This window comes from Glycine max, chromosome 19 (genome assembly GCF_000004515.6).
Source record: "Glycine max cultivar Williams 82 chromosome 19, Glycine_max_v4.0, whole genome shotgun sequence".
NCBI classification, from domain to species: Eukaryota; Viridiplantae; Streptophyta; class Magnoliopsida; order Fabales; family Fabaceae; genus Glycine; species Glycine max.
In genome coordinates, this window is record NC_038255.2 from 31924012 (window position 1) to 31941354 (window position 17343).

At 34.3% G+C, this 17343-nt stretch overlaps 2 protein-coding genes across 3 annotated transcripts; both read right to left on the bottom strand.

The window, feature by feature from the left end:
• Positions 1–367: 367 nt before the first annotated feature.
• Positions 368–3455, bottom strand: LYK10 (protein LYK2). Its single transcript, XM_003553194.5, has one exon. It carries the CDS (start codon positions 3134–3136, stop codon positions 1067–1069), a length of 2070 nt encoding a protein of 689 aa, XP_003553242.2. The 5' UTR covers positions 3137–3455; the 3' UTR covers positions 368–1066.
• A 5499-nt stretch (positions 3456–8954) lies between these two features.
• Positions 8955–14896, bottom strand: LOC100500085 (ribulose-phosphate 3-epimerase, cytoplasmic isoform). Of its 2 annotated transcripts, XM_041013000.1 has the most exons (9): positions 14599–14896; positions 14390–14394; positions 12668–12730; positions 12440–12546; positions 11674–11771; positions 11405–11497; positions 11250–11291; positions 10434–10462; positions 8955–9231 (listed from the first exon to the last, which is right to left on the bottom strand). In XM_041013000.1, exons 1-9 carry the CDS (start codon positions 14713–14715, stop codon positions 9216–9218), a joined length of 570 nt encoding a protein of 189 aa, XP_040868934.1. In that variant the 5' UTR covers positions 14716–14896; the 3' UTR covers positions 8955–9215. The 2 variants fall into 2 exon arrangements, with proteins under 2 accessions (XP_040868934.1, XP_003553919.1); XM_003553871.3 differs by lacking the exon at positions 10434–10462.
• Between the last annotated feature and the right edge of the window lie 2447 nt (positions 14897–17343).

Genomic DNA, 17343 nt, shown 5'->3' on the forward strand with positions numbered 1-17343 from the left:
TGATAAATTGTTTTTTTTCATGAAATTGTTAATGAATGGTAGTAATTTTATACCCACGTATAATCACTAGCATGGGTTGTTGGACTTTAATTTTCCTTTTTTATACCAAAATAACCTTTAAATGAAAGCAAATGGCAACGAATGGATCAAACCCACGCTCGTTACACAAACTGAAATCAAAATTTTAACTACACAGTTTTTTATTCGATACTTTTCTCACTTGTTACACCTTGGAGATCTACACCTTTAACTAATTAAGTGTTATACCCAACGATCTTAAAAGAACTTGTGTACCGTGCCTGACATTACAACCTTGTTCACGCTAGAACCCCTCTGCTTTTCATTCATGATGGAAAAACATAATGAAATTGACATTTTTAGAGTGTTATTCTATAGCATTCATGCTATAACTTTTCCATCTATAGAAAGGTCTGACAGATTACTTGCTAGACTTAGCTCTCATCAGGCTTTTGGGCAGCATTGCATGTTCCAAATTCCAATCATATAGACCGCTTCAGCTTGATTAATTTAATTTAGTTTCTACATAAGTAGATACATGATATCAATAGCAGCCATGTTCATAAGTAGATTTGCTCCCCATGGTTAAGTAAATTATGCCTCCAGAGTTATACCAAGATCCTGAATAATGACAAAAATGTCAGCCAAAATGCCAGTATAATTTACATATTAATCAGCTTTTCTCATCTTTCTCGATCTACAATTGCTAATCTTTGGCTGAATCGGTTAAAATAGCTGTCTTTGACGAAGCATACAGCAACATTGAGATAGAGGAAAATGAAAGATACTTCTCTGACTAATTTTGTGGCTACTACCTGATCAATAATTTTGTTATATAGTGTCTCTTTTTATCTCCTGGAAAAGAAAAAAGAACACAGTTTTCTATCTTATTTTGATTTGTTATGGTAATTAGATACATAAAAAAAAGGACCAAGTACATGGCAAGAGCCAAGAGCCAAGAGCAAGAGAAATTAGTAGGTAGGAATTGCCTCTAGGCACTGAAATCAACAAGGATTTAGTATGATGGCCAAAAACTAGGGTAAGTGGATTATTCAACATTGTTTTCCACTGCCTTCACCAGAGGTTTGCTAGAGCTTTCACACATTAACATGTCATTTTCCCCTTGTGGTAATTCCTCCACCAATCTTGATAGCTTCTCAACAATTTCCCTTGCACTTGGTCTCAAAGAGGAATCTTCCTCCACACAAGCTCTTGCAATGTTGGCAAGTGTCACAGCTGCATCAAATGAATAGTTCTCCCCCAATGCACTGTCTATCCAATCCCTTAGTTCATTCACATTTTCTGACACCAAAATGGACCTGATTTTATCTGTAAGCCAAATGCTTCCTTCTCCCTTCTCATTGGGCCTGCTTATAGGTGTTTGACCGGACAAAACTTCCAACAAAACCACCCCATAAGCAAAGATATCAACACTTGGGGAAATTACACCTTGGTGCACATATTCAGGTGCCAAATAACCAAGACTCCAAGAGGCAGGGTTGGTGGAATAGAATTGAGGGTCCTCAGTGTCATTCTCAACACAACCTGCCATACCAAAATTCCCTATCTTGGCACCAAATTCTTCATCCAAAAAGATGTTCCTGCTCTTTACATTTCTATGCACATAGCTTGGATTCATAACATGGTGCATATACTGCAAGGCACCGGCCACATCAAGGCAGATCCTGAGCCTTTGGCTCCAAGTCAGGAAACAGTAGCAGGAAGCAATGAATTGGTTCTTGATGGCTAATCCACCATGGAGCCAATCTTTCAATGAACCATTTTTGGCATACTCAAAAACTAAAAATGACTCTTCTTGCTGCTCCCCCTCTAACATGCTAGTTCCAAGAAGCCTGAGTATGTTGGGATGATGGTGAAGTGCATCATGGAAAAGGCCAAGATCTATCTTTGACACTACTTCTGCCTTTGTCCCTTTGATTGCCATGTTCTTCCCGTTCAGACGACCGTGATACACTGACCCTTCAATGTGATTGCTTGAGCTGAAATCTTCAGTTGCTTTTCTCACATCTTCAATGGTGTATGTATCCAGCAACAACTTCCGCGGCAGGGCGTCCACGATTTTCACATCAAGAGCATCCTGAGACCCTTCAAATGAAACTTTCTTGTCACTAGTTGAGGTGGTTCTCACACTTTGGTTCAGATATTGCAGCTCCAAGTCCCCTTCTTTGCATGAATTCTCTTCCTCCTTCTTGTGTTTCAATCTGATGAAGAAAAAGGCGGCAGCAAAAGCAATGCAGACTCCAAGTGCAACCCCAGCTAGGCCAATGCACAATTCAGTCTTCCACATTGGTGATTTCTTGTGTGGACTTGTCACTGGGATGCTGGTTGTTTGATTGCCAGAATCGGGTTCCTTGGGCTTAACCAAAGGACCAATGATAGGCTTACCATTAAGTGGAATGAGAATAGAGGTAAAGGGTGCAAGACTACTTCTAGTCCTAAGGCCTTGTGATGATATGTTATTAGCATAAACAATAGCTTCTTTAGTAATATTGAACTTTGAGGCCAAATTGGAAATAGTATCACCTTCACTTACTGGATAAGAAAGCAGAAGCTTTGGTTGTGGTCTAACTTGAGATGAAAATGGGCAGGAACATCTCAATGGAACAACCAATCTCACTTTGTCATCAAGATTCCAAGGTGACACACCAGGGTTGTTGTCCCTAATAGCCTTGCAAGTTGTCAATCCCTCTAGTGATTGAGCAATGCCATAGAAGCTCTCTCCTTTGACGGTAGTTTTGGTTAACTCAGCCTGAGAGAAGCCACCTATGCATTTACAATGAATAGGTACCAGTAGAGGCTGATCCTGGGAGAGGAACTCAGTGTCTGCAGAGAAACCATTTGCTTGTGCTATGACAAACTTGTTTAGTCCCAAATAAGAGGTGAGGTTGGAGAGAGAGGAGTAGTAAGAGTTTGTTAAAAAGAGTGCAAATGTCTCACATTGGTTCTGTGACACATTTTCAATGCAATGGTAGCCAGAGGCATCAGGTGAAGTTGTCTCACAGCTTAGCAAGTCTTTGCCCAATGAGGGGACAAACAGCCAAAGGAAAAAGACCAAAGCCTTCATGTGAAATGCAATGATCATTTCTACTGTGCCCATGACCACTCAGCTAGCTCTAACATGGAGTGGCCTATTAAAATAGAAGACCCTTTCTTTCTTTTTTAACTCTCTTGGAGAATGAATATTTCGGATCTATACAAAATAATAACTAAGTGAAACAAAAGATAACAGAATTTTTTTTTCAAAGCTGTTAAGAGACAGGACTGTTGGGAATCACGAAGTTTATTTTGTATATTCTGACGATGCCTCCAGCTGTTCAGGTGACTATAGCAACACTCTTTTAACTGACTGCTTTTAGAGGCTCCTCGGGCTTCAAACCTGCCTTTATATGCATCTACTTGTGCATGTGAGGATGAGGAATTGGTCTCTCTTTAACATATCATACATATATATGCTGGAGATGAAAATTCTCTATTGCATATTATTTGTCACTTTGAATGTTGTAGTTTGTCTTTGTCACTTCAGAAAAATCGCCAAGGGATGGTAAAATGGCCTAACTTGCCTCAACTTGCATTAAGTGGGGTGGGACAGATTGATTGACCTGTTAACAAAGTTAAAAAATATAACTCATAGGTCATAGTTTAAACATCAATACATTTATTGTGCACCAATATATATGTATATATATATATATATATATATAACCCATCTCTTTTATGACTGGATTAGCTGATTGGTCTGTCAAAAACATAAAAATTGAAAGTAAATTATAAAAATCATGGGTTAACTTGCCAAAAAAAGTGGGAATTTTTTTATAAAAAAACTGAAAAACAATATTAAATCATCTCAATATTTTTTTTCATCATTGGTAATCTAATCAGTCTAATAATGTGAAAAAATACATTAAAAGTAATAAAATGTGAACCAATCTCTAATAAATTATGATTGATAGTAGCCTAGGTGTCAACCTAGTTGGAATCTATGACTCAAGCACATGGTGGTTTTAGCATGCTAGCATTCACTTAAAAAAATATAACAAATATAACTTAAGTAACAATTAAGTTTTTAAAACAAGAAGAAAATGTAATTAAGCAAGTCCATCTATCTTGACATGTCTTTGACCCACCAAATTGATGATAGGTCAGGCAGAGGCAGATTGGTGGATTAAGATGACTCAATCCACCTTATCATGTTTTAGTGTGATAATTACATTCTAAGTCTTTTATTAAAAAATCATTATATTATCGTAATTTGTGTAATTAATATTTTTAAGAATTAAATGTTACCTTAAAAGATAAATAATAGGAGACGAAGGAGTACTTAGATACAAAGATGGTAAAGATTAGCGGATTGACTAATTTATGTATTAAGTCCATGCAGACCATCATTAACTTTAAAATAATGCATAGCCTTTTAAACAAATCTAAGTGCGACAATGTTGGGTAAGGTTGAGAACCTAGGGGGAGAATAGGATTAAAGACTTAATTGTCCAAGTTCGTGACTTCTGACAAGTATATTTGCACAAATTAATATTTATTAATCCTCTGATTGGGAGTAGGGTTGGACTCCGGGAAGAAATGGTCCCCATGGTTTCGAAAGCTATTTGATATGAAGCACATGGTTTCTGTGACAACCCTATGTATTTGCCTCATTTGGGCTTGTACAATAACTAGCGAATAGGTGCCTTTTGAACTGTGTTATGTTATGTTGGCAAAATTTGCAATGGAATAAGGGGAGTTTAGAAAATAAGAAAAAAGTTACTTCCATGAAAGGAAAAAATAAACTACTTCCTCCACATTCAAGATACAACTGGAAATAGGGTGGTGTAAAGTAGTGACTAAAAATTTGGAAAGTTACATCCTTTTGATAAACTTTTATTTAAGAAAATAAAAAGAAAAATGCAATAAACTTTTTCTCATAAGTTAAAATTAGTTTGTGCTTAAGTTTAAATCAGTTTTTTAAACATAAATGATTTTAAATTTTCCCAAAAAAATTATTTTATTAACTTATATACAAGTTAATTTTAATTTATAAGAAAATTTTATTTTATTTTTTCTTTCTTATTTTATTATCTTAAGTGTGTGGAAAAATTTATCTAAACAGCATCTTAAACACCAACCACTAGAAAGGTAAAGAAAAAAAATTACCTTATTTTTCACTTAATACTCCAATCAAGGAGTTAAAAATTCAAACCTTTAAATTTTTAATTTATTTTTATTTTTCACCTTAAATATCATCCTAACACCAAAAACATGAATAAAAAACAACCAAGACATAAACGTCGCCAACAAAGGGTCTCCCATCAATGTAAAAGAAGCTTACATGGAGAGCACTTGTCTCCCAAGTACATGCAACTTTTTTACATATAAAAGCAAAGACATATATAGCTGGACTTTCCAAGAATGAAAGATGAGAAGGGAGTATACAGATTACGGAGAATATAATCTGTGAAGCAGTGTGGATAGAAATGATGCAAGTTGTGGAAAGTATATGGGCTAAATGAAGAGCAGACAAAAGAAGATTAACTACAATGCACGGTAAAGTTAAGGCATGAAAGAAGGGCTAGGGATAGATAGGTCCGAGAGATAATTTATATCCTAAGTTGACCACAGCCACTACTACCATGAAAAAAAAAAAGATTACCCACCGCCCATGCCAAGCCACATTGCATCCAACAAACCTTATCTCAATAAGTATAACTAATTAAGCATACTTTCTTCACGAACTCATCCTTTTCATTTTCTGTGTTAGTATTAAAATAAGTGTCTTCCTATGTAACCAGTTTTCTCCTTTCTTGAGTCTATAATAAATATATATACACTATCACTCATATTAGTTCTTGGATTATGAAATTTACAGCCATTGTTTCTGACTATACATCTAGGGCGTGCTTGTAAAAAAGTTGAATCTTCATTTAATTTATATTCATCAAATATTTCTTGTTGATTTCTCGGAATGTGTTAAACAGATCTTCAACTGTGTAAACAAGAGTGTGTTTGGTTTAACGTTAAAAGGTGTTCAAAGGATCATTGGACTAAAAGTTTTAAATTTTTACTTCTCACAAAATGTGCATGAGAATATGTGTCCGTTCAACCAAACACATCCTTAATAGTTCATCTAGTACTTAAATGTACATTGGTCATATACACAATTTTCATCATTCAATGACTAAAGTGTGTTTGATCTTCCGTTAGAACAATCCAAATGGACGTTGATTTCAATCCTTGCTCTCAGATACTTCTCCATTTAACGGAGTTGTAATTCGTGCAAATCATAAACCAAAAACACACAAAGTGTGTGGTTGGAAACACATTTCCGAATTCCAATGCACAAACCAAGAAGGAACTCCTAATTAGTATAGATTGGTGTCCGGTTGAACTGAATTGGTTTCCAGACACACTAATATGACCGAAGCTATATCATTTTGAGGACTAATCTCATTATTAAATTTTTATTCCTTTTGATAATTGGAGTTTGCTTGAATGATTTAAAGCTATAATTTTAAAATTAGCATGGTTGGTTCTTAAAATTATGATGTATATACTCCTTGGTAGTGATTCTTGCGAAGTAATATGGAAACTGGCAACGATACATATACATCATAATTAAATACAGATACTATGATATAGTATTTGATATGTTTTATTGTGATTTATATTGTCGTGTTGTGTTTGATTCAAGCATTTGATACGTCTGTCATTTCTCTACTTTTGAACTATCTCGTTACTTCTGGGAATCAGAGACAAAAAAAAAATAATGTGAATTTGTGGTGTTGAATAGGTTAAGGAGGTGATGAGGTTGGCATCTGGTGCAGAGCCAATGCGTTTGAATTGAAGGTATTCTGAAACAGAAAACTCGATGTGATTGGCACTTTATCTGCAACAAGGAATAACGTAACGAAAATCTGATGAATGGCTTGGCTCAGATTCTCAGACCCATTAATTTTGCACCAACTTTTAGCCTAGCTTGGATTCAGTGAAGTCAAAAAGTAGTGAGGTGTTCAAGATTAGAGAAACAAGGATTCACGGGTATTTTTAAAATATTTTCCTTGTATTCCCCTTCACACTTTTTCAAGAACTTATAGAATAACGGAAAGAAAATTTTGTGGCTTTTGATTATGCAGCTCAAGGAACAAGCTTTTAAACATTTGCCTAGTGGCTGTCATCATATCCATTTTCCGTGGCCCCAAGACTTGACAACACAGCATAATTCAATGTGTTATTCACAGCACTAGTAGTACCCTCAGTGCTCTCTCTCTCTCTAAATGCACTTTTTGCACATGTTTTTTCAATATTACCTTGATGGCTTGTTAGTATCATTTGAGTAAAGCAAAGGATTAGTTTTTTATTGTTATTTTTTATTCTAAATAATAATGATTTTGTCCAGAACTAATAAAAGGCATTTATAATTCATTTTGAACTAAAAATATTCACAGAAAAGTCATCCATGACTGGTGTGAGGAGAAAGAGAAAAAATAAAACTCCCTTCATGAAACATCAGATCCAGGAACAGAATTAGCAGCTAAAGATATAACTTTTTTTCCTAATAACATTCAATTAATTTGGAAACTTGAAATACATTTCAATTTGTTATCATTAAGACTATTTTCTCTATTTTGTTTTCAGTAAGGTTTTGGTTTTACATCAATACCAATTTGCTTGATGTTTGCCAAGGCTAAAAAGGTGAAGACTAAAAAAAGCCATGAAAATAGGTCACGCAAACTAATATCTGTGGCATTACCCCAAGATGAATATTACTTGTTTTCCCCTCACATGACGTAGAGAATGACTACAACAAACTTTTAAAAGCATGTTTTTTCCATATGATCAAAGTATGGGGTCTGAATGAATGGCATAATAAAGCGTGCACATGCACGTGAGAACACATGCTGCCCACTGTTCTTGGTAGACATAAATTTAAACTGATTTTGGGAGTAGAAGGAAACAAATCCAATCCTAAAGACACTTCTAATTTGTAGTGTCGAGAATACAGTCACAAAAAAGATACTAATAGAAAAAAAAAAAACAGTATAAAAATGGAGAACTTTAAATGTATGGATTAAGTTGACGAGGATGATTTAGCACAAATTGTGCGATTTAATTAGACTTCCATTCATCCAAGGATTCAAAGACATTGGAGGTTGGAAGATTGGGAACTGAAGGTTGTAATCAGCATCCATCTAATCAAGAGATGCACTTATGATACAGTGCATGTGTTGATAAAAACAAGTGTAATTGGTGCATCAATGCCAAACAAAAACAAGCACTTTCATGGAGAATAAGTTAATTAAACTTATATTAATGTATGTGACATATGATCAAGAAAATAGATTAGGTAATTAGCGTTCTGAATGAATAGGAAACATTGAATTGACACAAGTGTCTATCAAGATACATATTATGGATTTAATTTTGATATTACTAATATCACACACCCAGAAATATAATAGCGCCTATTAAAATGATTTTGGATTTGTCTCGATAAACTTCTCCATAAACAATTTTAAGAGAAAAAATTAAATGAATTTCTCCATAAATTATAATTAGCTTATACATAAATTAATTTTTAGAAGGTCTCTCATTAAATTTTCTAAAAGATGGATTTTAACTTATGCATAGACTAATTTTAACTTAGGGAGAAGCTTATTTAAAAAAAAAAATTCTTATTTTCTTCTCCTAGAAGTGTTTATGGAAAAATTTATCCAAACAGACCCAAATGTGTTTGAGTAAAAGCATAGTTACTACAACCATACGTGGCACTCTCTTTTCTACTCATAATGTAAAAATACTATGTGGCTCAAAATTTAAATTTAGACATAGGTTCTTGTGCAAAGGGGTTAAGGTGACAGCAGCATCTGTTATCCCCTTTTTGTGCCTTTATATATTTATGAACTGCACACTTGATATAGAAATATGAATAAACATTATCAAGTCACATGATCTTTTATTCAACTTATGGAAAATGTTAAACATTAAGCATATTGTTTATGCAAAGTTGTGAAGTGTACTGCAACTTAAAACGACATTTTTTTTTTACTGTATCAAGGTTTGCTGGGCTTTCTCAACAGAATTCCTTAGTAAGGATATTACTTGAACTGGCTCAGGGGCACCAAACACTGAACTTCCAGCAACAATGCAGTTTGCCCCTGCTGATGCGGCCACATCTATGGTTGAAGGCCCTAAACCACCATCAACCTGCAATTGAAATTGAGCATGTTAGAATTCTAGCAAAAAAACATATTAGGCAAAATTGTAAAATTGGTCCCCCACTTTGTCCCCAATTACGGATTTGGTCCCCCTATAATTTAATTCACAAATTTGGTCCCCCAGTTTTATAAATCCCTGCAAAATTGATCTTGGAAGCCCGATTTAGACGTTGACTGTTAACCTCAGACGTTGACTGTCACGTGTCAATGCCACGTGTGACTGCCACGTGTCAATGTCACGTGTCAACGTCTGAGTCGTTTCCTATAAAGGCTTCATTTTTTGTAGGTAAAATTACATTTTTGATCCTCCAGTTTTACTCCAATTTCGATTTTGGTATCCCTATAATTTAATTCATACATTTAGTCCCCCAGTTTTATAAATTGTTCCTATAAAATTGGTCTTTTGAATGGTTTAGCCACTGGTGCTAGAGACATGGTAGGTCTTGATAAATCTCGCACTTCTTTTTCATTGCAAGTTTTTCACTCACTTGGAACCCAGAGAAAAATCACTCTTTGTCTCTCTCCCACTTTCGGGGTTGTTCAACGTGGGAAAGTGGCACATGAATCCCAACCTGGGTCTGAATTTTCAGATCTCTTACTTTAACAAGTTCTACAATAACCCCCTATTTTTTTTTCTTTTTTTGCTCCCCATGCAGTATTATATGTATACGACTGCTTAAGTGACCTATGTATGACAATGGTATTTTTGTTTGAAATTTGAAATACAACTTCCCCAGTAATGAAATTTGGCTAAATTTATAAAGGGATTTATAAAACTGGGGAACCAAATGTGCAAATTAAATTATAAGGGGACCAAAATCGAAATTGGAGTAAAATTGAAGGACCAAAAGTACAATTTTACCTATAAAAAATGAAACTTTTACAGGAAACCATTCAGACGTTGACATGTGGCATTGACACCTGGCATTGACATGTGACAGTCACATGTGGTATAGTCAACGTTTGAGGTTAACGGTCAACGTCTAAATCGGGCTTCCAGGACTAATTTTACAGGGATTTATAAAACTGGAGGACCAAATTTGTTAATTAAATTATAGGGGGACCAAATCCGAAATTGGAGATAAACTGGAAGACCAAAAGTACAATTTTGCCAACATATTATTACTAGTGTGCATGAGCATGCTATCAGAAGCATTTAGGGTTTGATTGGGTAAGGAGCTTAATTAAGACCCTATTTGGATAAACTTCTTGATAAGTACCTACAAAAGAAAAAGAAAAAAATAAGTTAAAAGTATTTCATGCACAAGTTAATTTATAGAAACTCTCATTTTAGTTTCTCCAAAAAACTGATTTTAACTTGTATATTAGCTAATTTTAACTTATGGAAGAATCATAATTCATTTTATCTTTTTATTTTCTTCTCCTACAAGTGCTTATTGAGAAATGAGAAGTTCATCCAAACAAGACATAAGCACTTATGTACAAGTTATATTTATAATCAAAGAGGAAATAAGGTTGAACTATTTTTACATAAGCTATTAGTTGTTCTCATAAGCTATTTTGAAGAGCTTTATTGAAATAAACTGAAAATAACTTATGAACATATCATAAGGTTTTTTTTTTATTCATATATCATAAGTTAATTTTATTGGCTTTCCCAAACACTTGCATAAGTGTTAATGCCATAAGTCCAAATAAACTATAAATAGGCTCTTCCAAATGAGACCTTAATGATCTCCAATCTCCATGAATACAATAATTAAGCACTGAGAAATAATGTTGAATGGTAGGTTTTGGTGAGAAGCCTATATATAAAAGAAGTTAAAATTGCAAAGGCAACAGGAATTAAATAAAAGACCACAGTTCCTTGTCTTAAATAAGTGATGAGAACATATAAAGGTAAAATTTGAAAGCTTTAACAAGTTCAAGAATCAACCAAGGAAAAAATCCCAATTATCTACTGTGTCTACAACCATGAAGAAAATATGCACCTAACTTCACAGGAAAGAAGTCACAGACATAAAAAAAAAAAAAAGGCTGAGATACCTCTATGTCAAGTGATGGATACTTCTTCCTAAGTATACGTACCTGGTTTGAAAATTCAAAAATAAGAGGAAAAAAATTAATGAAAAAATGGATACAACTTGCATAATTGACGAGTGTTGTCAGCCACACTAAGCATAACATAAGAGTGATGATACTTTATCCATCATCTCTGGCATAAATTTTTGTCCTCCGAATCCCGGTTCTACAGTCATCACAAGAACCATTTCCACAGGATTTCCGGCTTCCACCTGTGAAAATAAACACCCTCTCAAGACTAAGAACTTCCAGTCAGAGATGTTGAATCTATTCTCAAGTTTATGCACAAAGACTCACAATACTCACGGAAGATAAAAGATGATAATAACATCCATCCAGCTATACAGGTATATGACCAAATGAGAACCAGAGGGGGAGAAATACATACCAGAGGATAAACCTCTTCAATGGGGGTCCCAGGCTTTAATGCTACACCAGGAGTCATGCCATGTGACTTGATTCTTTGGATAAGTTCTTCCCAGTTATCTATCCACCAGAACCACTTTTAAGAAGGCATAAAACAAAATATTATACTACCTCCAGTCCTATATATAAGAAACATAAGACTAAATCATCAAGACCAAGGAAAATGGTTAAATTAGTTACTTTTAATTAATACTAACATAAATTCAAATTTTATTCCAAAAATGCCCCTAAGATTAATTGGTTTAAGTGGTGGTTAGATAAATGACATTACTCATAATTCAAGGATTTTCAACCAATGGGAATGAGTTATATTGTTAATAGATCATCCAATGCCCACTTTCATGATTAATGAGTAATATCTCATTAATATGCTTCTCAATAAATTAAGAGTATGAAAGGAAACTAGTCATCATTAATACATTTAAAGTGGTCATTTCACTTCGTACCCCATTGCCCAGAGGCTCTTCGCTATGCGAAGGTATGGGGGAGGGATGTTGTACGCAGCCTTACCCTTGCATATGCAAAGAGGCTGTTTCCGGATTCGAACCCATGACCAACAAGTCACCAAGGCACAACTTTACCGCTGCACCAGGGTATTTTCTTATAATTAGGACACAAAAATAATACTATTTGTTTCTTATATAAAGGACCAGAGGTAGTATAAAGGTAGGCAGAAGAAAACACCATATAAGGAAGGCAAACCAAAAGAAGGAAGCATACGGACCAACCTTTTGATGTCTCTACATGAAATGTAAAACCAGAAGCACCAGCTTTTGCCAAGGGCTCAACATAATCAAGAGGATTTGTAACCATAAGGTGACAATCCAAATATCCCCTGCAAGGGTTAATGGTTAATGGTTAATGACTAAAAAGCACCATATATTATGCAGATAGGAAAAAAAAAAACAAAAATCTTCATAAAATCATCTACATCAGTGAAAAAGGAAGATTGTTACTTTGTGTGCTTTCTCAAACTTTCAATAACTGGAGCGCCAATAGTTAAATTGGGGACAAAATGCCTGCACAAAATAGAGTGAAAGGGAAGAAAAAAGGTTCAGTAATTTAATGGACTAAAACATGCACAGAGATAGTAAAGTTCAATAATAAACAAAATTAAGCATGCATGAGGTGGCTCTAAATCATCCATAGAAAGACCAAGTCAAGTTGACGAAAAAAATCCCCTACCAATTACTATGAAACCAATCACTAATGCTGAATAGAATGAGCTGCTAAGCACCCAAACACAAGCTTTAACCTTTGGTTTTACACTTCATATCCTTGCAAGCAAAAGCTTGAAAGATAAATATTGCTAATTTCTGCTAGAGTTTGTCTAAATTTCCTCCAATTAGATGATCATCCCAGATCCAACTCAGTATGAGTATAGTTAAATGCCCAAATTGCAGTCCCATTCTGTGTCACTTTTATAATGAACGCATTCTGTGTCACTTTTATAATGAACGCATTCTGCCTAATGTCAATACAGTACAAGAGAATTTATTTGTTTCATAAACAAAGAACTGGACGACAGGTAGAAAATTATGATTCAATTCAGAAATCCATTGCAAGAAAATAGCCTTGAGATTGAAGAGTTTCAGCATCTGCTACATGTTTATATGACTAACGACCAAAAACAGTTACTGGGTTTCTAGCAAATATGCAGCATAGGAATGTAGCATCGATAAAATAATTCAGATAGAAGCATTAAAATACTATAAACAACAGGATAAGGTGGGAAAAATTCAGTCATGGCCTCAGTCATGCTAATAAGCTATTCACAAAAGCTGTAAAGATAAAAATTGGGATAACTAAAAAGCAACAATAGCAAAAAGTACAACACTATACATGTAGTTGATATTGGGGAAATTTATAGAAGAGAATGCAGCATTGATTAGAAATGAATACTGTAGCAGAACCTACAATGAGAACATGAGGTTGCTTTGATCCTGTTATTGTTATCATTGAACATGACAGAAGATTGTCATCCTCTGTCTACTAATAGGTCAGTCTTATTCATAAACTTGGATTAGAATGCAGCATTCATTAATAATCATGAATAACTATAGCCCAACATATACGATAAGATCATTCACCATTGAACAACAATTCTTATCCCTAGTGCAATAATAAGACTATTGAGTTAGAGAATACAATGCATTTTTCCTTATGTTATCATGTTTTAAGTGCAAAGTACCCACTAGTTTTGTCAATGATTAATCTCTATCATATAAAGAAACCTTTAATGGGATCTCCCTTTCCAACCACAAAACACGAACTTGAGACCTTACTTAAGGGACCTTATCTTATTTAGAGAATACTTATTTTGAATAAACTAAAGAATATTCTATTCAATGTTAACCCAAAGCTATAAATAAACAAATTAATTACACCTAACTCAAATTCATTGTTACAAATATATAAGCAAATTGACACAAGAATGAGCCACAAAGCGCCGCAAATTGTTAATAGGCCGTTAAAATTCAAAACTTGTGATGCAATCGGCTAGAAGAACTACAACCCACTATCCTTGCAGATGGATAACATTAACTGGACAAAATAACAGAAGGGGATGAATTGAAATGCAACTTAAAAACCCATTCAATTTGGAAGTAATGGCAGTCTGAGGAGTGATGGCAAAGCCAATAGCATAAGCAAGGCAAGGGAGTGAGTGACTTCCTTACCCATCCTGCAAATGAACCAAAAATGAAAAAATATCAGGAATCATGGTAGCTCATAAATTAAGGTAAGCTCAAACAGAGAAATTAATAGATTCATAAGTAACAAATACACAATCATTCAAACTTGGTTAACAGAGGGGCAAAATTGCCACACAAAAAAATGCGGCACAGAAGTGTTAGTAATTGTAGATTAGAAGCGTGTAATAGAATACCATGATGTCCATGTGGAGCCAATCGGCGCCGAAGTGGAGCATGCGCTGAGCCTCGGAAGCCAAATTGGCGAAGTCGGAAGAGAGCATCGAAGGAGCAATTTTCGGTGTCACTCCCATCCTTCCTTTCTTTCTTTCAACTCCCAGAACGGAACGTGAAACAAAACAAAACGAGTTTGTTTCTCTTATTCGCGATTGGGGGGTCGGTAGGTAGGTAGAAAAGAACTTAACAGTAACGCTACGTTGATGCCGCTTTGACTTTGACTTTCACTTTCACCTTTTAGGTTGCAAATTTTGACACCCCCATTGGATTTGATTTGATACACACCAGTCATCAACAATTAACTAAAAAAAGTATATTATTTTTTTATTAGCAGGGATTAAAAACAGATTTTAGAGTCTATAATAAATAATAACCCATTATCTTATTCAATCAACTAATTTAAATTTTTTATAAAAAAAAGTAAATTATTTAGTGTTGAGTGAACTTCTTATTCTTGTTTCTCAAATATACCGACGTAAACGATGGAGAAGACAAATAAAGTGATGCAAAAAAATAAATGAGTAAAAATAACTAAGAAATAAAAGTGTTTGATTGAATAGAAATAAACAAAAGGTGACACGAGAGAGAGAAAAAAAGTAAGAAATAATATAAGTTTTGAGATTTTTAAAAATATTTGCACCTTAATCTTTTCTACCAAACAAACAAACTTATTTTTATATCTCTCCTCCTCTCAATATCTCTTATACCGAATATAGGCCAATTCTTTTTACAGAAAAAATAGTTCTGAAATTTTTTTTGTTGGGCACATTAGTCCTCTTCCATCCATCTCATTCAATTATATTGACAAATTAATATCACACAATACATAATTATAGATTATTTAATCCCTAAAAAAATTATGCATTTATTTGAACTAGTACTCCAAAGTTATCTAACACTAACAAAATAGTCCTTAGAAGGACTAACTTGTCCAATGAAAGAAACTTTTATAGGACTATTTTGTCTGTAAAATCTTTCAAAGATTAAATTGTTAGAACATATATCTTTTAGGATGAAAATGGGAGCTTAGTGTTTAATAAAAATTTAAACTATTTATTTGGTATATTTGATTGTTTGTGTTTTAAGTAGGCTAATATATTTTTCGTCTCTATAAATATGGAAAAATTTGAAATTCATTCCTGTAAAATTTCTAGTATGTTTTTCGTCCTCACAAAATTGAAATGTGTTGTTTTGGCCCGGAGCCAAGCTTGGATGAAATTGAAACTATGAGGCATTTTTTTAATTTATATTTTAAAATGTAATTTTAGAGGGTTAGAAACCAGTACAAATTATAGAAAAAAAAAATTTAAAAACCAAATCACAATTTGTGGTGGTTTCACAAATTGAAGGATTTTTTTTTCTAAAAAAAAAAAAACCTCTCTCCCAAACCCATAATAGCCATTACCAAACACCACCCTAGCACCGCCACCTATAATAGCCACTATCAAAACCACCATTAAACACCACCATCAAAACCATCAAACCACCAAACATCGCGACCATCAAACCACCATCCTCTAGTCAACACGACCATCACAACCATCATGACCCAACATCATCATGCATTTCCACCACCACCATATCACCATCTGTGACCCCAAGCCGTCGTGCGCGTTGTGCTGGCTGGTGCAGGTAGTAGCGCATAGCGGAGGAGGTAGTGCAGGTGATGGCGCGACGAGGAGGAAATAGGTAGGGTGGTTGCCTGGTTGGTCGCATAGTGGTTGGAGTTGTGGTGGTGATGGCATACGCGAATCGTGAGGGAGGTGATGTTTGGATGAATAGGAGGGGGTCGAAGGAGAGAGAATCAAGAAAAGAGAAAGAGAAAACATAGCTCCACATGTCCAATTTTTAGTGGACACACATCAAACACTAAGGTTCATATTCGTCCAAGCCTAACTCCAGACCAAAAAAACAACACATTTTAATTTTACAAGGACAAAAAATATACCGAAAATTTTGCTAGGACGGATTCCAAACTTTTCGATATTTATAGGGACAAAAACATATTTTAGCCTTTTATGTAATAGACACTATAGAAAACAAAAATTGAAAATTTTTACCCTTATACATGCATACATAAAAATTAGAGAAAATTACACTCGCTTCTCCTATACTTGGAACTTATTATACTTAATCTCGCTCCTTTTTTTGTCCTACACAAAAGCCCTTTATAGTTTGAGTTTCCTTACAGAGAGACCCATATCCCATAACAGATCTCTTCTTGTTAACCCAAATGTGTCGCCTATTGTGCACATGCATGTTTTATAAAAATTTCAAACAAAAATACCCTTATCTTCATCATTGGCCCATGAAAGCCAAGAACACCAAAAATAATGACATTCAAGGGTCAAGAATACTAGAAACAATGACATTATAACAATGACATTCAAAGGCAAAGAACACCATATCAATAAAATGGTACCTTTACACAATACAATAATGACAATAGTTTTTTAATCGTGCAATGCACAAGATTAATAGTTTGTTTGTGTATGTATAAGGTAATTTTTTATGTAAATTTTTCATATAAGCAAGAATCATCCCCAAAAAAGTGTATTTTTTTTAGTGAATTATTTGTTATGGCATATAATAAATAAAACATCCCAAAAATGAGTCAATGTATTAAAATAAAAATAGCATAAGAAAGTAATTGAGTTATTATGTAACAAAACATGTATTGATGTTAGAAATAAGTCCTACATTAT